The following is a 22,975-nucleotide window of genomic DNA, read 5'->3' as shown; positions in this document are numbered from 1 at the left end:
CTCGCTAATCTCGATGCATCCCGATCTGCTTACATCATGGCGTGGTTTTACTAAATCTGCCAGGAGTAGTTGGGTATCTTTAAGCTGGCACCCCTTACTGTTCTGGAATTTGAACCAGTCTATAGAAATCTCTTAACTCTTCCATCAAAGGAAATCGCTTGAAACTCTTTGGTGCGAAGGTTTATAGCTAAGCTTCCATTTCTGCGTAATCAGCCAAATGATTACAAAAAATGTGATATTAAACACACAAACTCAAATTCTTTGCAGGTTAACATTTTTCAATTTGAGTAAATTAAGCACTATTTAATTACTTCGAATTTGGTAATCAGCAGACACCACATAATAAAATGTCATAATTAGGAGCCACCAACCCTTACATTTAAAAAGCAATGTCTTCATATTTACTCTTATTTTAGCTACATAAAAAAAATTTCAGATCAGTTAGCCACGGAAAACATGGCTAGGTGACTATGACTTGGTTGTCCAAGTCAAGCCATGAGAGAAGCTCTAGAGCTGAAGACAAGTAATACACTAATGCCAATGCTGAACGCATTTCCAATACTGTATCAGACCTTCTTCATTCCTTGACGCCATTTATTCCTTCAACTCCCACGCTTATTTGTACATGCTTATACGTTATCCTTCAAGTTCACCACCGTCTCTAGTAGCAACTCTCTTATCCAGGGGAAAATGACCAAACCATGGTCTCTCGCTCTGGGTTTCATCTCTCTCTTCCTCCTATCTCATGGGGCTTCTGGCTTCACCCGCCCGGGTCCACGAAGGATCATCACCACCCGGCACAACAAATCAGAGTCTCACCCACAACAGGTGCATCCCTCTCTCTAGATTCCCTTCTCTTGCTTTGTCTTCTGCTGTAGAGAATCTCTGGTTCCATTTCGTATAAAAAACAGGTCGAACTGAGATAGGATCTCTCTTTTCCTTTTTTCTTATAATCATGTAGTCATTAGGGATTAGTGAGTTTTACCTGATGAAAAACAGTTAGCACAAGCAAAGGCATCGGACCATAAGTTGTCGGAAAGAAATGACCATAAATAATTTTTCTGGGCTTCTTTTATCAATAGGTTTCCCTTTCTGACTGTTCTTATTGCAGTTCTCTAATTTCAACATGAAATGCTTCTCAAAAAATCTAACATGAACACTAGGCCATCCAGCTTCATGAAATGAATTTCTTTTGGTAATCATAGCTTCATGACATGGAATTTGTTAAGCAAAATCCACGCTTCTTCATCTTTGTCGGATATATTTTTGTTGGAAACACATGCAGCATTACTTTCCATACCAAGCTTCTACTATTTGCAAGATTTATTGTTTTTTCCTCCGGGCTAGCTATTTCTCAAATTAGGAGGTTTTTCCTGACCCCATCTTTTTTCTTTAACGAGAAAGGGAAGATAGGATTATTTATCTGTGGACCTGGTCACTCAAGAATAGATGTTTTTATTTCTGTGAACACAGAACTTGACGTTGAAGTGTTTGATGTGAACAGAAAAACTAATATAGGAACTGTAGCATGCTTATCTTCGATCCGAGGTTTTATTGGCCAACTTGATCTGAAAGTTAAAACACATGTAAGAGTCCTTGACTAAAATCTTGCTTTTGTTGGGAGAGGCTAGTTGGGTGAATGATAAGGAACTAAAATTCTCTGAAAGATGTCAGAGAGAGCTTGTAATGTACTGCTTGGAACCAAACCAATAAATAGCAATGCCTAATTGATCTTCTATAGTTGTATTCTTTACAGTTAGGCCTAAGCTGGTGCTAGTCCATGTGGCTGATGCCTAACAACCGTCTGAGCCATTGAATGACCATATATACTCTGCATCATTGCTGATGGTAGTTGTTGTGCTGGTTGCAGGTCCACATATCGGCAGTTGGGGCAGATGGAATGAGGATTTCATGGATCACGGACGATAAGCATGTCCCATCGATCGTCGAGTATGGGAAGGCTCCCGGAAAATATGACTTGTCGGCCACCGGCGAGCATACTTCATATCGGTACATCTTCTATACCTCCGGCAAGATCCACCATGTCAAGATTGGACCATTGGAACCTGATACTGTCTACTACTACCGTTGTGGTGGAGTTGATGATGAGTTCAGCTTCAAAACCCTGCCGGCTACTCTTCCCATTGAGTTCGCCATTGTAGGTTGGCCACCTTCAACACTTTAACTTATATTTCCTTTTTTCCCTTTTACCCCTCCTTCAACACTTTTGCTGATGCTACACAGACGTCAGGACTCTGTGGACCTCCACTTGGCATGGCAACTATTCTCTTAGGTTCTTTCAAAATTTCTGATATTTTCATTTTGAACAGATCGACAATTAACACCCAAGAAGTACTAAACAAATATTTGTAATCATATACTATGACACACAACATCAAAAAAAAAAAAAAAAGAAAAGAAAAGAAACTATATATGACACACAAATTCTTGATGATTGAATATATACTTTTAAGGGGGTCAACCCGATTATATATAGAGTCATAGCATGCAGGTAGCATATTTAATCTAGCAATAGGAAATATCCTGAGATTTTTTTTTGTTCACAATAATTGGAGAACAAGTTTCTTTTTTAAAAAAAAATGCTCTGCTTTATCTTGAAAAAAAAAAAAGGTCAAATAAATAAAAAAAAAACATGTTTGCCATTTTTTTTTTTGTGTGACCTTTACATGCTTCTCAATAAAGAATATGGCCTTTTCAGTTTGGACAACAAAAATATGAGTTGAGATCACCGCAGATAACTTCATAGCTCTTGATTGTTGCCACGTTATCTTGGTTAGGGGATGGATGGTTATCAAACATCCAATGATATTTCTCATGATGCATCTTTTTTGGGCATACTATGTGATGCAACGTATTTGCATGACAACCATCCTTTTGATGGAATGCAATATTTGAGTATTGTACGACTCTATACAGTACAAAATATAGACATAACACAGGATCCAAACTCAACAAGTGCTCCAAAATATTTTCGACAGTACATTTTTGCATCATGAAAGACTATATAGCTAGGATAGCTATCATATCATCCATCTTGAAGATGGATGGTTGTCCCTCATTTTGCAACACGTTGTGTTGTGTTTGGCATCAAAAATGATTTGTTAAAACTCCTAAGAAAAACAACAGCCACGTATCTCCAAGATGGATGAAGCATATAGCTCTTTGCAGTGATGACAATTTGCACCCTTTAGCAATCACAAGATATGCTGGATTTTAAACTTTTTTCCCCTTTTCATTGCACATTGGATTTTGTAGGTGATCTTGGACAAACCGAATGGACTGCATCAACCTTGGCCCATGTTGGTAAGACAAACTACGACATGCTTCTCCTCCCGGGTGATCTCTCTTATGCTGATACGAATCAACCACTATGGGACTCATTTGGACGCCTCGTCGAGCCTTATGCCAGCAAACGCCCATGGATGGTCACCGAAGGCAACCATGAGATCGAAACCTTCCTAATCCTCCATTCTCACCCCTTTGACGCTTACAATTCTCGGTGGCGCATGCCGTATGAGGAGAGCAGCTCCACCTCAAACCTCTACTATTCCTTCGACGTGGCTGGTGCAATTCATGTCATCATGTTGGGCTCCTACACCGATTTTGACTCCAAATCAGACCAGTACAAATGGCTCGTCAAGGATCTAGCTAAGGTCGATAGAGGGAAGACACCATGGCTTATCGTACTCCTCCATGCACCATGGTATAACACCAATACAGCTCACCAAGGGGAAGGGGAGGCCATGAGGAAGGCCATGGAGTCACTACTCTACAATGCTCGGGTCGATGCCATCTTCGTTGGACATGTCCATGCCTATGAGCGCTTCGTAAGTCCTTGATTTAACCAGGGAAATTGATGAGTGGCATATGTTTCTTGCTACGACAGCCTTGCTTAATGTGACCTTAGCAACTAACATATGTTTCTTGCTACAGACAAGGGTCTATGACAATAAAGCCAATTCTTGTGGTCCAGTGCACATAACCATTGGCGATGGAGGGAATAGAGAAGGTCTTGCAAGAGAGTGAGTATTAGCCAGATTAGTTGGTGATCAGCTCTAAGGTTATGAGGCTACAAAATGAGACACCTAACACACGTTCTTGTCTTTATTATTTGAAGCTTTGATGAGGACCACAAGAGTGCTTCTCTCTCGTTGTTCCGCGAGGCGAGCTTCGGGCACGGGCGGCTGAAGGTGGTGAATCGAACTCATGCACATTGGTCGTGGCACCGGAATGATGACTCTGAGTCGACGGTCGCAGATGAGGTGTGGCTCGACAGCCTCAGTGCATCAGAAGCATGTAAAATTGACCCAAGTCTTCCATTTTCTGGCACTGCCGTAGTGGATGAACTATAGATAATGGAAATGTATGCCATTAGATATGTTAATGACCAATTACTCTAGTGGATTAACAGGAAATATATATGAATCCATGCATCCAGACTTCAGCTGACCTCCCTAGGATCGGTTGTTTCTCGTGAAGTTATTATAAGGGTTTACTGGGTGGGCCAAATTGGTTTTGGGCTTTAAATTTTGACTCGAATGCTTCATATTGTGAGTTGAACCTGACCTCTCTGTAAGGTTGCAATTAGGCTCTTTAGTTGACTATCAAATTGGTAAGTCGATATCTAAATAATGCTGGGTAAGGGATCCCACCTAAACCATCTTCTGTTGCAATGAGAAAAATCATTTCAAAGAGTTCTTTCAAAGCCTGCTTTGAGTCCAGAAACAATACTTTATGACAATGAAAATGAACGGTGACAATATCAAAAACAATTTGTATTTTCATCAGCCAAGAACCGTTAAATAAATTAAGATAATGATCTTAATCTAAAATTCCTATACGATAAAATAGTTTTATATTTTCATCAGAATCGCCTCAAGATACCATGGATGGAACCGGATCTCTATTTTCTGCTAGGATCGAACCGGATCTCGAAGTTTTCTTGGATTGGAAAGAGATGTCTCATCGGTCGGAGGAAAGATCGCCCGGGGACACGCGTAGGCCACCAACTCAGCCGAGCCCCATTAAATTTATAATTGTCCAAATTAAAGAAAGATTGTGTTAACAAAAGCATGTTTACGAGGGCAAATTAATTACGTGCTCCAAGCGGCTGGTGAGCTTTTGAATTGCGGACTCTGGTAGATTAGTATCTCCGTCAGCGGGCCATGGGTGCCCACATTGGACAACTTCCTTAATATATAGTCACCACCTTGCCAGCGGGTATCCCCCTTTGGCCCCTCCACAAACCACAATAGAAAACTACCGCTAACCAGAACACGTGGAGCATAAAATTCTAATAAGGATATACCGATGTTAAAGACTTTAATGAAACAAAAGAACATAAGGGTATACAAGTAAACAAGAGAAAAATGCATTAAAAAGCCAAAAATTCTATTTGAGTATTAAGTGAGTATTTGAGAAAAAAAAGTTAAATTTCAACTATCTGCTTCTTGAGTATTCAAGTATTTTTTAAGAGGAAGAAAGGTGCATTGATTTCAAAATTTTTTATTTCTTCAGCTTGAACTTCAACAACATCTTTATTTGCTCATTAAGGATTTTACTTTGTGCTTTAAATTGTCCTTAATTTTTTGTTGTTGCAAGTTTCAATTGGAATTGAAACTTGAAAATAAGATTATCCAAGTCTTAAATTAGATTGTGTATAAATCTAAGAGTCGCTTTGAGAAAGATTTTAGTTGGTGTGTTTGAGAAAAACTAATCGAGTTTAATTATGATCCTGACCAAATAATTGATCTGTAATCTTAGTGATTATAGTTGAAATTTTTAAGGGATTGCTTCGAGAGGGGATATAAGTATCGTGCTTGACACCGAACTACTATAAAACTTGATTTTTGTATATGGCTTTGATTTCTTTTGTCTTGCTTTATTTACTGTTTCATAATTATGCATATTCATTCATTGCTTCTACATACTGCATCTTCACATAGCTCACTTAAATTATGCAAATATCTATTTTAAGTTATAAAAAGTTTTAGAAAACTTAATTTACCCCTCCTCTTGGTTATTTCATGAGGCAACATTGGATGAAAAGTGATATGCGAGTACTTGATTATGTGCTATTGATAATGAGCTAATGAAGAACTCAGACTTGTTGCATGTGAATGTCTAAATTGAAGTTACAAATAGATTAAGATTGTATGGTGGTAATGATTAGAAGATGAACCTATGCTCTTTCAGAGAAACCATTATAATGTGTAATTCATACTACATGTACTTGGTTCGACCCATAAAAGAAGTGATTAAATTTATTAATCCTTACATCTTCATTGTGTGATTTTCTTTTTGAGGCATAACATTCAAAATTGACCTCAATTAATACTCTATGTGACTATCAACTATATATTTTCAAAGTGACAGGATATGGTATTTTAGCATGTTTTTATGAAATAATTTAGCCTTGTGGGATATATCTAAAAAATTAGTGGTTGGTCTGAAACTAAGATGCATAAGCATAAAAGAAAAATCATTGTTGATTACGTCTACCACATGTATTCACCATTGACCAATTATGTTGCCTTGATATGGCTGAAGCATAATTATAGATATATGATGAGGAAAAAAAACTTAAGTATAATTTCAGAAGAATTGGATGTGCTTTAGCTAATATAACAAAATGTCAGAGGCACAACGAGATACAATTATCTAATTATTATATTTTTTTTGGATGGTAGCCACTATATTTTTCTCTTATAGATATATAGCATTAAGCTCCCAAATATGTGTGTACTTCTGTATTGCACAGTTTATTTGCTGAGTTTGAATAGCATTAAGTTGGAATGAAAATTGAGGATTATTCTTATATAGATGTTTTTGGATCTTATTAAGCCCATCATGTGCAGGTAGGACATGTTGGATTTTAGATCTAGTTGGCTCTCCATTATAGGCTAGCCCAATCAAAATCACCTATAAATTTAAATATTAGAGGAAATAGTTGGAGTGAAGAAACTACGAGGTAGTTTCTCCTTCTCCTTCTCTTATCTGGTGTGAGTTTTGTTCAAGATAGAATTATTGTAAAAAAGAACTTCTAAAAAGTATCTGAAATTGTTTTTCTGAAAAGCAAAGAAGCAACAAGTAATAACATTGCTTCTCTCATCTTATTCTTGCATCGAAAACATTTGAACAGTGGATTTCTTTATGTGTTTTCCATTGTGATTGCACATATAACCTAAAAGGCATTAAAAGAAGTAAGAAAACATGCAATTCAACCCTTCGGATCCTAGAAGTTTAATTCTTTTTCCGATTTTTTTCAAGGTAACTCACAAAAATTTGGATTGACATCAAGTTTTCATGATCCAGAGCAAGCACTATTTACTTGGAATTTACTAATTAGTAGACACCACATAATAAAAGATCATAATTAAGAGGCACCGGCCCTTTCATTGAAAAAGCAAGTATTAAATTTAGCATATCTTCATGTTTACTCTTATTTTAGCTACATATTTTTAGATCAGCTAGCGATGGATGACATGGCTAGGTGACTATGACTTGGTTGTCCTGCAAGTCAAACCATGGGAGAAGCTCCAAAGATGAAGACAAGTAATATACCTTGTTCATTCTTGGACACCATGTTTTCCTTCAATTCCCATTTTTGTATATGGTTATACTTTATCATTTAGGGCCACTACCGCCTCCGGTAGCAATTCTCTTATCCAAGGGAAGATGACCAGACCGTGGTCTCTCACTTTGGTTTCCATCTTTCTCTTCCTCCTATCTCTTAGGGCTTATGGCTTGCAACACTCGGCCCCAGGAAGGATTATCATAACCGAGCACAACAAATCAAAGTCTGACCCACAACAGGTGCACCCCTCTCTATTTTTTTTTTTTTTCCTCTTGCTTTATCTTCTACGATTCCATTTGCTATAACAGGTAGAACAGAGGTGGATGCCTCTTTTCCTTTTTCTTATAATCGTATAATCGTTAAGGATCAGTGGGCTTCACACGATGAAATATAGATACTCTAAGCAAAGGCATTAGACCATGAGTTGTCAGAAAGAAATGACCATAAATAATACTTCTGGGCTTCTTTCATCAATAGGTTTTCCTTTCCAACTATTCATATTGTAGTTCTCTAACTTCTACATGAAATGTATCTCAAAAATCCACATGAAACACCAGGCCATCCAGCTTCATAAGATAAATTTCTTTTGGTAATCATAGCTTCATGACATGGAAATTGTAAAGCATAATGCACGCTCCTTCATTTTTGTTAAGTATGGATATATTTATACTACAATAAAAATAATCTTAGGCAATAGTCAAAAAAAAGTTACTTCAAGGTCTAAAATTATTGTCTAATGGTTTTGGCAACAGTTTTCCAGTTGCTGCTTGTGCGACCATTGCTTAAAGTCAAAGATAAATATTTTGATTGTAAGCCAATATTTAAATAACTGTTGCCTAACAGAATCTTAGGCAGCAATTTTTGATAAATATATGTAATAGCTGTGATAAAGAAAAAGCAATAAAAATTTTTTTGCTAAGACAATTGTTAAATATTGATGATATTTTGGCAATAGATTTTTTTTATTCAACAGTTTTTTTGATGAACTAGCAATAATTATTTATTTTATATAACAATTTATTACAAGTTTTTGTAGTGGTTATAAATATTTAGGCAATGGTTTTTGAAAGAAATTGATAGTGATTTTTTTTTCATTTCAGACAACCATTATTCATATCTAGGCAACAATTTTCTAAAGATTTTTTATAATATGTTTTTAAAAAAATTTTAGACATTTATTTTTCATGTTTAGCTAATGATTTTTATAGGTTTAAACAATGATTGTTTATACTTAGGTAATAAATTTTTTATATTTAGACAGCGGTTTTTAATGTTAATTTGGGTATTAATTTTAGATTGTTCAAACAATCAAGAAATTTTATGCAATGATTCATGGATTATAGGTAATGGTTTTGTTAGATTTTGCAGGAACAATATTTTATATTTGGGTAACAGATTCCTACTAAACTTCACTATGAAAGAGCCTCATTTTTTATAATGGTTATTTTATCCAATGCTATAAAGAATCATCTTATACAATGGCTACTATAGCTTTTACTATAGATCATGACTAAAGGCAATGGTTGTATAACTCATTGTCCAAAAATATTATTTTAGGCTTCGACTATCAAACCACTATTTAAAATTATATTTTTATATGATGATTAATTTAGCCATTGTTATTATTAATAATTTTAGACAATTATTAAACGTACGACTAATTACCATTGCATATAAACAGATATATAGGCAATAGTGATAAAAAAGCTGTTAAAACATAAAATTTTATGTCACAGTATTTGAAAATCATTGTATAGCCATCGCATAATACATCCCAAGACAATAGTTTAGAACCACTGCTCTGAAATTACTGTCTAAAACTGGATTTAAGCCAATGTTTAAAAAAACCCCATTGCCATAGAACCATTTTGGCAATTTTGATTTTAGCCATTGTTTCCCCTCTATTGTCTAAAATTATTTTTCTTATAGTACATATTTGTTAAAAACACTGCATGCATTTCCATGCTAAGCTTTGGTTATCTGCAAGTTTTTTCCTCCAGACTTGCTATTTCTCATATTAGGAGTTTTTTCTCGATCCCATCTTTTTCTTTTTTTTCTTTTTTTAAAGCATTACTTATCCGTGGACCTGGTCATTTAAGAATAGATATTTTAATTTCTGTGAACACAGAACTTGAGCTCGAAGTTTCTAGCATGTTTTATCTTCAATTCTGGGGTTAATGGCCACCTTGATCTGTAAAGTAAACCACACGTAAGAGTCCTTAACTAAAATCTTGCTTTTGTTGGGAGAGCTAGTTGGTTGGATAATAAATAACTAAATTCTATGAAAGATGTCAGAGAGAGCTAGGAATGATATGCTTGGAGCCAAACCAATAGCTACATCTAATTTATTTTTTATACTTCTATTCTTTATAATCAGGCCTAATCTAGTGCCAATCCATGTGGCTGATGCCTAGCATTCTACTAAGCCATTGAATGATCATATATACTATGAATCATTGCTGGTAGTAGTTGTTGTGCTGGTTGCAGGTCCACATATCGACAGTGGGAGCACATGAAATGAGGATTTCATGGATCACCGAGGATGAGCATGTCCCATCGATCGTCGAGTATGGGAAGGCTCCTGGAAAATATGAGATGTCGGCGATCGGCGAGCACACTTCATATCGGTACTTCTTCTATACCTCCGGCAAGATCCACCATGTCAAGATCGGACCATTGGAACCTGATACTGTCTACTACTACCGCTGCGGTGGAGTTGGTGATGAGTACAACCTCAAAACCCCACCGGCTACTCTCCCCGTTGAGTTCGCCATTGTAGGTTGGCCACCTCGCTTCTTTTAACTGATATTTCCTGTTTTCCCATTTTCCCCCTCCTCCTATAGTTTTGGCGGCGACACTCGGATGGCAACCATTCTCTTAGGTTGTCTTCAAATTTTCTGATATTTTCATTTGGAAGAGATCGACAATTAAAACCCAAGAACTATAGATTAACAAAAACAAAAATTGTAATCATATTATTATTATTATTATTTTGTGGGGGAGAACTCGATTATATATATAGATCATACCATGCAGGAAAATCTCTCAAGATTTTCTTGTTCTTCACAATAACCGTTATTTTTTCTTCGATATTCTGCTTTCTCTCTAAAAAAAGAAAAACAAATAAATTATAAAAAATTTCTTTGCCATGTTTTTTTTTCTTTGTGACCTTTAGTGGCCCCTGGTCCTCAATCAAGGATGCGGCCTTTCACTTTGGACGTACGATGAAAATGTGGTTCGGTCACCACAAACGACTCTTGATTGCTATCATACCATCCTCTTGAGGAGGAAGCTAGTATGGCTGTCAAACACCGAATAATTTTTCTCATGATATATATTTTTTTAGCACGTAATGTGATGCACAATGTTTAACAACCATTCATTTATGTGATGGAATGTGACATTCCAGAGATGTACAGCTCTATATGCTGCAAAACATGCACAATACATGATCCCAACTCAAAAAGTACTCCAAAATTTAGAGTTGGGATTCTTTGTGATGCATGTTTCGCACCGTGGAGGGCTGTACAACCTTAGATAGCCTCCGTGTCATCCATCACAGAGATGGATGCTTATTTCATTTTGCAACATGTGATATTTGGCACCAAATGTGTCTCATTAAAATTCCCGAGATAGACAACAGCCATCTGTCTTCGAGATGGATGGAGCTATGTATACAGCTCTTTGCAGTGATGAGAATCTGAATTCCAAAAGTGGCATCCTTCAGCAATCGCAAGATGTGTTATGTTTCAACCTTTTTTTCCTTAAATTTTTGTACATCGTATTTTGCAGGTGATCTTGGACAAACTGAGCGGACTGCATCAATCTTAGTCAATGTCAATAAGACAAACTACGACATGCTTCTCCTCCCCGGTGATCTCTCCTATGCCGATAAGCAACAATGGAAATGGGATTCATTCGGACGCTTTGTTGAGCCCTATGCAAGCAAACGCCCATGGATGGTCACCGAGGGCAACCATGAGATCGAAGCCATTATCCCATACTCGATTGGTACCGGTTTAAAGCTTACAATGCTCGGTGGCGCATGCCTTACGAGAGAGCGGCTCCACCTCAAACCTATACTATTCCTTCGACGTCGCTGGTGCGGTTCATGTCATAATGTTGGGCTCCTATGCCCCTTTTGATTACGAATCAGACCAGCATAAATGGCTTGTCAAGGATCTAGCTAAGGTCGACAGAGGGCAGACACCATGGCTCGTTGTGCTCCTCCATGCACCATGGTATAACACCAATAAAGCTCACCAAGGGGAAGGGGAGGACATGAGGAAGGCCATGGAGTCACTACTCTACAATGCCCGCGTCGATGCCATCTTCGTTGGACATGTCCATGCCTACGAGCGCTTCGTAAGTTCCTTGATTTAACCAGGGAAATTGATAAGTGGCATATGATCACCGCAATAACCATGCTTTAATGTGACCTTGGCAACTAACATATGTTTCTTTCTATAGAAAGGGTCTATGACAATAAAGCCGATTCTTGTGGTCCAGTGCACATAACCATTGGTGATGGAGGGAATAGCGAAGGTCTTGCATGGGAGTAAGTATCAGCCAAATAAATTGGAGATCACCTCAAGTTATGAGGCTGCATAACACGCATTTTTGTCTTTATTATTTGAAGGTTCGATAAGGGCCACGAGACTGCTGCTTTCTCAATGTTCCGTGCGGCGAGCTTCGGGCACGGGCGGTTGAAGGTGGTGAATCGAACTCATGCACATTGGTCGTGGCACCGGAACGATGACTCCAACTCGAAGGTCGCAGATGAGGTGTGGCTCGACAACCTCAGTGCATCGGAAGCATGTAAAATTTACCCAAGCCTTGCATATGCTGCTGCTCATGTAAAGGATGAACTATAAATAATAGAAATTTAATTATGCCATTAAATATTTTGACCAATTAGTCTGGTGGAGGTTGGCGTTGTAACTGGTGGAGGTCCCCAGACTTTATGCATCAAGCGCCCGATACCGAATGGCACGGAACAAACACTGAAAGTGTCCTGTAAAACCTGAAACAGATCCTTTCAGTTTCATAGCATAGGAGTCCACAAAAATCTGAAAGTAATGGTAGAATTGAGCATTGGCGCTGATTGACAAATCAGCAATCTGTAGCTATGTGTATAGCCTAGTATGTATAACTAATTCTATCAATATAATACCTCTGAGTTAGGATTTTCTAACTCATTTACATCAAAAAAAAAAAAAAAATGATAGGAAATAGGAATCCATCCAGACTTCAGCTTACCTCCCAAACGATAGGAATAGGATCGCTTTTTTCATGTATCGCCAAGTTATTACCGGGGGCTTACTTGGTGGAGCAAATTGGTTTTGTGCTTGAACGCTTTAAATTTTGGGTTGAACCTGATCCCTGTAAGGCTGCAATCAAGTTCTTTTAGATATGCAATTTGGAAGAGTCAGGCACTCAGCACCTAAATAATGCCGGGTAACGGGTTGCAACGAGAAAAATGATTTAAAGAGGTCATTGAAAGCCTGCTTTGAAGGCGGGAGCATTGAGATTTAATCTAAATTCTGTGCCACTTGTTGAGTTAAGTGGTGCTTATGTCATGCCCCGAACTTAACACTTGATTTGGATACGTGATGGCCGCACACTCCTTAGAGCAAGCCCTAAAGAATATGTAAGGCCATAAATATTTCCTTACAACATCAACATCCATAATATCTAATTTCAATAATAACTAATAAAATTTACATAATTACAATTGAAATTTTTTCAATCCTGTGTATCATGACACTCTATCAATACATCTGCTCACCCGCAAATCCATACCACAGCCAATCATGAGCATCTTGTAACTCTGAGAAGAAAAAGAAAGATGAAATGGTGTGAGCTTTACAGTCCAGAAAGAATTCCCATATCATACCAGTATAATAATATAATCTAAAAATAAAGATAAACAATAAAACACAAAATCTCATGTTCAATATGCTGAATACTGCAAACATCCATAAATTTTCTGTCTTGTTAAAATAGATGCATCATCATATGTTAACAGGTGAAATATTTTTGTTCAACAATTGTTTCATGTCTAATCTTTCATTTTGTTTTTCATAATCACATGATTTTTAACCTTTTCTTTCTGGCTCTGGACTAACTAAGTCTATACCTCAGTCATCATCCGGATCAATTTTCACTTAAAAGCCTTTCAAGGCTGTCCCAGGATGAACTCCTGGCCGGCTGTCCCACATACGAAAGTCCGTGAGAGGCTGTCCCAGGCATAAGCTCCTGGTGGGCTGTTCCAGGCATGAGCTCCTGCCTGGCTGATCTACCTATAAATCAGTGGGGGCTGTCCCAGGCATAAGCTCCTGACGGACTGTCCCAAGCATAAGCTCCTGACGGGCTGTTCCACATAACAAGATTAGTCCATACCATATCTCTCTTTTCATTTAATCATTATGTGTTGATTTCATCAAATCAATTCCGACTTTCATTATGATCAATTTAAATATGTCATATCCACATAATCATACCATCAATCTCTGATACATATATATTGACATAACATACTCATGCTCAAAATCAAATAACAGTATCTCAGATATAATAAATTCATCGATCTCAAATCTGACGATGCAAAACCAATGACGCAAGATCAACGGTAAAATAGCATATATAATAGTGATCATGGACAGGGATTCTTACCTTTACCGATGACTGATCTAAGAATAAAAATCAATGTTCTTCTTTGATTTATGAATTTTGAAAACAAGATATTCCACTCGACATCTTATTCAAATAATCGTATCTCTTCATGATCTTGGTCAAATATAAAAATTATATATGAAGAAATTACCGATAATCGATCTTAATTACACAAATCAGGACCTCTTCTAGGATTAACCAAAATTAGGATTCGTCTAAGTATCTGGACCTTCCATTGGTCCACAAGACTTCTAGAGAGAAAATTCATGAAGAGAGAGAAAATTTTAGAGAGAGAAAGTAGAGAGAAAATCTTTATATCCTTCAAACGAGGCAATCATGATCGAGATTATCAGAGATCATATCAAGGTGACTCAATATGGATTAACTATGATCGATGTTATAAATTTTGAGTAAGGATCGAATTGGGATCCAATCTACTGTACGAATTTCGGAGCAATCTCAAGTCATCATATTTTTCTCTCAAGTTTATCCTAAGATCCGTGATGCAATCAGAGAGAGAGAGAAAGATCCTAGAGAGATAAAATCCATAAAGAGAGAGAAAATAAAGAGAGAATCTAGAGAGAGAAGATGGAGAGAGAAGGTAGAGAGAGGAGAGAGGAAAGAGATTGAAAGAAGAGAGCGGAGAGAGAGAAAATTCTCTCTTTCTTTTTTTTTTTATTTTTTTTTTTCTTTCTCTTTTTCTTTTTTTTTCTTTTTTTTTTCTTTTCCTTCTTCTTCCCACGGCCCTCTCTTGGGCCGAAACAGGGGAAGACCGACGAGGTCCCCCTAGTGACTCGGGCTCCGACGAGGTGGGTGGTGTTCGATCGACGGCAACGGAGCAAGGCCGATCGACAGCGAGGTTCGATCGGCGAAGTTTTTTTTTTAATTTCTTGGAAAATAGGGGATCTATCCCCTTTCTTCATGATTTTCGACCATTGGCCGGTCGTCGGTGGCCAAGCACTCAAGGAAAGAGAGAGAGATGAGGGTCTGATCTCGAGGATGAGACGCCGCAACCGACGGCACCGATAGTCGAAAAAGAGAGGAAAAGGTTCCGATCGAACAGGGTTTCATGTTTCATAAATTTTTCACGATCCCGACGGCTAGCGAGGAGTCTAAAACCATGAGAAGAAAGAAAAGAGGAGAGGAAGAAAGATTTAACCCTTACCTGAACTCCGATGGCCTCTTCGAACTTTCAATTTCTGACAAACATAAGAAGAGAGTGCCGTGGCTTCCAAGGGAAAGAGTGGAGGAACTGAGCTCAACGGTCGTCAGTGGAGGCTCATGAGGGATAGAGGAGTCTTATTTGTCGAGGGCCCTAGAGTTTTAAGGATCCTAGAATCCTTCTCTGATCGGGATTCATCGGAGAAGAAGACTCCCATCGGAAGTCTTCTTCACATTTCCTTTTTTTTTTGTAATGGGCTTTGGGCTTCTCAGATTTTGAGCCTGGTCCAAGGCCCAAATGGGCCGGGTGTTACATTCTCCCTCCCTTTAAATAATTTCGTCCTCGAAATTAAGTTATGTCGTTTGAGATACATATTTCAAAGTATACATTCTTCATGTCATTCTCAACCTTTTAATAGTCTGCCTTGTATAATACTTGTTTCACAAGATTTTGATATAATAAAATTATATGAGGTCTCAAACTCATTCTTTTCATACTGTTTTTTTTTTGAAGAACAGTAATATTTTAGACTTGTATTAATATACCACAGTTATTTGTTCCAATACATTCCACTCAGAATTTATAATTATCTCAAACTACTATGATAGAAAAATAAAGAAAGATCGAACATCGGGCACTCTTCATAATCATCGATTTTTTTCTTCTTTTGACCTTCCAACAAATTTAACAGGTGAACTTTCACTTTAAGAAAATCTCAATCTTCTATATCAATTCGAGTAACAATATTAAATTTAAAAAAAATGAGATCTGTATTAAGACATTCTAAGTTTGAACTAATAACAGAACTATCAAGCTATTAATAATAAACTTGAGATATCTAAAATTTCTTGGCATTATCTACAATGAAGCAACCTACTGACAAAAATTATTCGACTATGATCAGATTATGTCAAAATCTATAGCATCCTTTTATTATTAATAAAATCATTCTTTATTTGCAACTAATGTATTTCATTATAATATCTTTTAAATCAAGAAATTAATATTTCTAATCGATTTAAACCACCATGCTTTTGCTGCATTCTCTGATCTTAACTTATCAAATTATATATAGGTTTATCAAAAGATAAGAATATCTTTGTATGTTAGATCAATCAAAGATCCAAACTTTAAATTTCTCATAAAATTTAGAGCAAAATTTAAGTTTCTTTATCTTTACTATCTATTGGGCATAGCACATTAAAATTAAATCTTGATCCACTTTCTATATTTGAAATCATTGTATAAACTTCATCACTTTTCAAAAATCCAACATATCTGAAATTAATTAGACTTAACCTTAGATTTACTTACAATCATTTAGATAATTCTCAAATCAATCTTTCTTTTTAAAAGAATTAATTCCAACTTGACAAACTAGAAGAACTCAAACCAACATCCTTGTAAGTAGAATCAACTTGATTATTTCTTGTAGAGCTCTCTTCATCACAACCCTTAATATTAATCGATAAATCATATAAAATCTTATCCCTTGTATAAGTCATTTAAAGTTTAATAATAACAAGATACCTTAGATCAGCTAAAAAATTTGAGCTTTGATTTGAATTACGATCCACTATCTTCAATAATCACAAAAAAAATTAAGGAATCTAATCGAAAGATGGTATATGAATTATTAAAAATTTATCATAACGTATATATCATATGCTAACAAAACTAATTCTTCGTCTTTAATTTAACAACAATATCAAAATATCCTAGATCCACTTAGAAAAGCAAATTTTGATTTGAAATTCAATACAACTTGAAAGATCAAAAAAATTACATCTAAATATGATATTTTGAATAACCAAAGATTTCACCAAAATATGTATCTCATATTCTCATAATAAAATTTAAGTATATTTTTCATCTAAAATTGAGTTTCATATATGACCTCTTATAATTTAATGCTCAAAAATATTTCTCTCTCATATAATGTAATTTCTTCTTAGACCATATTCTAATTAACTTTCTTTTGATAAGTCCAAAATTTATAATGCCCAAAAAATTATCATCGAAATTAGAAAAATTATCATAATCTTCATCCATATAAGTTTCGCATTCAGAAATCATCGAGTATACTCAATGCAACACATCAATATCTCCCTCTTCATTCCAAAGTCAACACTTCTCATACTCAGGTCAATCCTACTAATTAAAGTCTAAGATATAACTCATCAATTTTATTATAGATATCATATATCACTTATGCATAAATTTTATCATAATATCTATTGATTCGAAATCTAATTACTAATCATTTCTTTTATGTCTATCATGTTCTTTATGATCATAATCTAAGTTCAAATATCACTAAAGTCATAATTCTAAATAATTGTAGCTTTAAGGTTAAATACCACTTAAGTCATATTTTTAGTGATCATAACCTAAACTCTAATATCATTCTATCACATCTTTAATGATCATAATCTTAAACTCTGATATTATCTATCATACTCTATTGATTATAATCATAGAGTTTTGATATCACTTATATGCAATCCCTAGTGACCTTAAACTGGGCTCTAGTACTGTTGTGTCATATTTTAATAACTTGTATCATTGTCTCCAAATGAACGTAACCTAAGCTCTAAGCTCTGATACCACTCTGTCACATCCTAATCACTTATATCATAATTTCAAATGATCATAACCTGAGCTCTGATACCATTTTGTCACATCCTAATCACTTATATCATAATCTCCAATGATCATGACCTAAGCTCTGATACCATTCTGTTACGCCCTAACCCAACATTCGATTCGGATACGTGATGACCGCACACTCCTTAGAGCAAGCCTTGAAGAATATGCAAGGCCACAAATATTTTCTTACAACCTCAACATCCATAATATCTAATTTCAATAATAACTAATAAAATTTGCATAATTACAATTGAAATTTTTTCAATCCTCTGATCAGTATCATGACATCTATCTATACATCTCTCACCCCAAATCCATACCACAGCAATCATGAGCATCTTGTAACTCTGAGAAGAAAAAAAAAGATGAAAGGATGTGAGTTTTACAGTCCAGTAAGAATTTTCATATCACACCAGTATAGTAATATAATCTGAAAATAAGGATAAACAATAAAACATAAAATCTCATGTTCAATATCCAGAATATGCAAACATCCATAAATTTTTTGTCTTGTTAAAATAGATGTATCATCATATGTTAACAGGTGAAATATTTTTGTTCAACAATTATTTCATGTCTTATCTTTCATTTCTCTTTTCATAATTACATTATTTTTAACCTTTTCTTTCTGGCTCTGGACTAACCAAGTCTATACCTCAGTCATCATCCAGATCAATTTTACTTAAAAGTCTTTCAAGGCTTCCCAAGATGAGCTTCTAACCGGCTGTCTAACGTACGAAAGTCCGTGAGAGGCTGTCTCAGGCATAAGCTCCTGGCGGGCTGTCTCAGACATGAGCTCCTGACCGGCTGATCCACCTATAAGCCAGTGGGGGCTGTCCCAAGCATAAGCTCCTAACGGACTGTCCCAGGCATAAGCTCCTGCGGGCTTTCCACATGACAAAGCTGTCCATACCATATCTCTCTTTTTCATTGAATCATTATGTGTTGATTTCATCAAATCAATTCCGACTTACATTATGATCAATTTAAATATCATATCCATATAATCATGCCATCAATCTCTGATACATATATATTGACATAACATACTCATACTCAAAATCAAATAACAGTATCTCAGATATAATAAATTCATCGATCTCAAATCCAACGATGCAAAATTAATGATGCAAGATCAACGGTAAAATAGCATATATAATAGTGATCATGTACAGGGATTCTTACCTTTACCGATAACTGATCTAAGAATAGAAATCAATATTCTTCTTTGATTTATGAATTTTGAAAACAAGATATTCCACTCGACATCTTATGCAAACAATCGTATCTCTTCATGATCCTGATCAAATATAAAAATTATATATGAAGAAATTACCGATAATCGATCCTAATTACACAAATCCAGGACCTTCCAGGATTAACCAAAATTAGGATTCGTCTAAGTATCTGGACCTTCCATTGATCCACAAGACTTCTAGAGAGAGAAAATTCATGAAGAGAGAGAAAATTTTAGAGAGAAAAAATAGAGAAAAAATCTTTATATCCTTCAAATGAGGCAATCATGATCGAGATTATCAGAGATCATATCAAGGTGACTCAATATGATTAACTATGATCGATGTTATAAATTTCAAGTAAAGATCAAATTGGGATCCAATCTACTGCATGAATTTCAGAGCAATCTCAAGTCATCATATTTTCATCTTAAGTTTATCCTAGGATCCATGATGCAATCAGAGAGAGAGAGAAAGATCCTAGAGAGAAAAATCATAAAGAGAGAGAAAGATTTAGAGAGAGAAAATAAAGAGAGAATCGAGAGAGAGAAGATGGAGAGAGAAGGTAGAGAGAGGAGAGAGAAAAGAGAGAGAAAGGAGAGAGAGAAAATTCTCTCTTTCTTTTTTTTCTATTTTTTTTTCTCTTTCTCTTTTTCTTTTTCTTTTTCTTTTCTCTTTTTCTTTTTTTTTCTTTTCTTTTTCTTTTTCTTTTCCTTCTTCCCACGGCCCTCTCTTGGGCCGAAGCAGTGGAAGACCGATGAGGTCCCCCCAGTGACCCGAGCTCCGACGAGGTGGGTGGTGTCCGGTCGATGGCAAGGAGCAAGGCCGATCGACAGTGAGGTTCGGTCGGTGAAGTTTTTTTTTTCTCAAAAAATAGGGGATCCGTCCTTTTTTTTCGTGATTTTCGATCATTGGCCGGTCGCCGGTGGCCAAGCACTCAAGGGAAGGAGAAAGAGATGAGGGTCTGGTCTTGGGGATGAGATGCCGAACTGACGATCGAAAAAGAGAGGAAAAGGTTCCGGCCGAACAGGAGTTTCATGTTTTATGAATTTTCGACGATCCCGACGGCCGGCGAGGAGTCTAAAACCATGGAAGAAAGAAAAGAGAGAGAAGAAGAAAAATTGAACCGTTATCTGAACTCCGATGGCCTCTTCGACCTCCGATTTCTGACGAAACAAGAAGAGAGTGCCGCGGCTTCCAAGGGAAAAAGTGGAGGAACTGAGCTCAACGGTCGCCGGTGGAGGCTCGTGAGGGAGAGGGGAGTCCTATTTATAGAGGGCCCTAGAGTTTTAAGGATCTAGAATCCTTCTCCATCGAGATTCATCGGAGAAGAAGACTCCATCAAAGTCTTCTTCCCATTTTCTATTTTTCTATTTTTTTTATGGGCTTTGGTTTCCCAGATTTTGGGCTGATCCAAGGCCCAAATGGGCCGGTGTTACAGCTTAGGCTGGTGTCAGTGCTGCAGCGGAATTGCGTCATCATAATCAGTGTTTTTTTTTTTTTTTTTTTGAAGTGAAGGGAAGCATAGATTGCCACCCTGTTTTATTAACGAAGAATAATAGATACAGAGTAAGACTAGGAACAGAGAATCCAAATCTACGATGAAGAGAATATACTGGAAGTGCATGCCAAAAGAAAACAACAATGAAAAGGAGATCCCAACGACCTCAACCGAGCCTCTCCTGCAGTACCTTACATCATCACCCAGAAAGTCTCCAATCGATCCACACCTGTGAAACCAGTTGACTTCTGAGACCAATTACCCAACAAGAGCTCCAAAACAATGCTCAACCGTTGTTTGTCACTCTTACATTCCCAGCAGCTATTGAGGATATTCTCTCCCAGAGGTTCTTGTGACAGTCCAAGGTTTTAGGGGAGCAAAGATGCGCCCATGATTTGAACATCAGGAGGACTCTCTGAAGTGTCATAAAGACAGAAGACTTCTTCTGTAGGAAAATACGGTTGTTACGTTCTTGCCAAACACTCCAGCAAAAAAAATAGCAGCAATTAATTGATCTCCCCCTCGATTTCCCAATTTGGACCAGCTTTTGGTCCTCCATTCTGTCCAAAGGTCGTGAATATTTGACGGGCAGCTTCTCAATTTTAGCTGCGTTTTTATTTTCTGCCAACTGCTACGAAAAATTAAGGGGCACCTAGCAAGGAGATGACTAATGGTTTTAGAAATCAACCCACATAGGGGGCAGTTTGCACCAACATTCCATCCCTTCTTGCAAAGAACTTCTGAAGCATGCACCCCGTTTGTCAATGCAAGCTACATAAACATCTTCTAACGTACAGTTGTCTTTGCTTCTACGTCACACTGTTATTTTCTTTCTTTTGACTTCACTTCGTTTATTTTGTTTTGGGTCCTTTGGCTGGGAGTCATCTGGTTGCTCCCCTTTTGTTTGGCAGTTGTGTATATTGGATGCTAACAGCTTTTTCTTTCTTTTAATATAGTTTTTAACTCCGTTGTTTACCCAACAACCAAAAAAAAAAAAAAGGGCCCTGCTTTGAGTCTACAAACAATACTTTATTCAAACGAAATATCAACAGCAAAAAATCAAAAATAAGTTTTATTTTCATCAGCTAACAACTTCTAAATAAGTTACGCTAGCTATCAACCAATAGCTAGCGTAATTATGATCTTACGACGGCGACGGCCAAACGCATGCCACCATTTTTGTACTTAGCATGTCCATAGGCGCAGGCATGATTTAGTATTGGTAGATATCTGAAACATTTGGTTTCTATACCTTAAACAAGAGGTAGAAAGATTCAGACATCATAGACAGCGACTCGGATCATTCAGACATCATAAAATTGAGGGACATGAACGGGTAAGGTGCAGGCCGGCAGCAGACCATGCAGGCGCCTAAATATCAATATCTGTTAGTTTACAGCATTTTAGTCTATCTACATCATTTTCAAATGACAGTAGCCAAACAGACTTCAAAACAACCCATGGTCTTGCCACTCTGCATCAGAATCAGGTTCAGATGGATATGCCTCCTTTCTTGTTTCGACAACACATAATAGTGCTGTGGACTTTTTGTACTTGGAAGCCATCTGATGAACTTATTTCATTCGAATGGTCTCTGTTTATGTTGTTTCGGTATGCTGATTATTATGCACCACGAGGTTTGGTTTTTCCCATACACTGCCATGTCATTACTGTTCTGGAACGTAAGAGGTTAGGAAAATCAAACAAAAGAAAATTAGTCCGTGACACTGTAATTCATTCCCAGTGTATGATTACCTGCTTTTAAGAGACAAAACTAAATGAGACTTTGGACAACCACGTCCTCACTGCCTGCGGTAAAAACTTTTGACTCTTGGCACAAACGTCTACGGTCCCAATGAGCATAGCCTCCGCCAAAACTTCTTTGCGGAGCTTACTTTCATTCGTCATCTGTGGCATGGCTCTTGGATCATTGTTGGGGATTTTAACGCCATTCGATCTACTAAAGAAAGGAAAGGTCATGTCAGTGATACACCAACCTGTGAGGAGTTCAACATATTTATAGAAAATCATCAGCTCATAGAGATCCAACAAAAGCATGTTGCATTCACATGGTCCAACCATCGAGAAACCCCCATCGATGGCAATGTTAGACAGGTGTCTGGTATCCACTAACTGGTCAGAGCAGAACCCTCTAC

General features: G+C 36.8%; 2 protein-coding genes across 4 annotated transcripts; both read left to right on the top strand.

Annotated features, from left to right (window-relative positions):
• The first annotated feature begins 462 nt into the window (after positions 1-462).
• LOC105033876 (purple acid phosphatase 22) lies at positions 463-4,470 on the top strand. Of its 3 annotated transcripts, none has more exons than XM_010908841.4 (5): positions 463-828; positions 1,871-2,162; positions 3,277-3,848; positions 3,955-4,043; positions 4,139-4,470. In XM_010908841.4, the coding sequence occupies exons 1-5, from the start codon at positions 691-693 to the stop codon at positions 4,371-4,373; spliced, it is 1,326 nt and encodes a 441-aa protein (XP_010907143.1). In that variant the 5' UTR covers positions 463-690; the 3' UTR covers positions 4,374-4,470. The 3 variants fall into 3 exon arrangements, with proteins under 3 accessions (XP_010907143.1, XP_073099476.1, XP_073099477.1); XM_073243375.1 differs by lacking the exon at positions 463-828 and adding an exon at positions 1,200-1,586; XM_073243376.1 differs by lacking the exon at positions 463-828 and adding an exon at positions 1,653-1,688.
• Positions 4,471-7,705: 3,235 nt separating this feature from the next.
• LOC105033888 (purple acid phosphatase 22-like) lies at positions 7,706-12,471 on the top strand. Its single transcript, XM_073243569.1, is given in 7 exon segments — positions 7,706-7,836; positions 10,085-10,376; positions 11,390-11,586; positions 11,589-11,649; positions 11,652-11,966; positions 12,068-12,155; positions 12,237-12,471. Coding segments are annotated over 6 exon segments (1,158 nt in total). The 5' UTR covers positions 7,706-7,836; positions 10,085-10,114.
• Positions 12,472-22,975: the final 10,504 nt, after the last annotated feature.

The sequence above is a fragment of the Elaeis guineensis genome, chromosome 9 (genome assembly GCF_000442705.2).
Source record: "Elaeis guineensis isolate ETL-2024a chromosome 9, EG11, whole genome shotgun sequence".
NCBI classification, from domain to species: domain Eukaryota; kingdom Viridiplantae; phylum Streptophyta; class Magnoliopsida; order Arecales; family Arecaceae; genus Elaeis; species Elaeis guineensis.
This window is presented reverse-complemented; position numbering and strand designations above follow the sequence as displayed.

Coding starts and splice junctions, on each gene's coding strand:
- LOC105033876 (XM_073243375.1), top strand. CDS start 1,215: ATGGAATTTGTTAAGCAAAATCCACGCTTCTTCATCTTTGTCGGATAT. Junction 2,163..3,276: donor CATTGAGTTCGCCATTGTAG/GTTGGCCACCTT, acceptor TGGATTTTGTAG/GTGATCTTGGACAAACCGAA. Junction 3,849..3,954: donor TCCATGCCTATGAGCGCTTC/GTAAGTCCTTGA, acceptor TTCTTGCTACAG/ACAAGGGTCTATGACAATAA.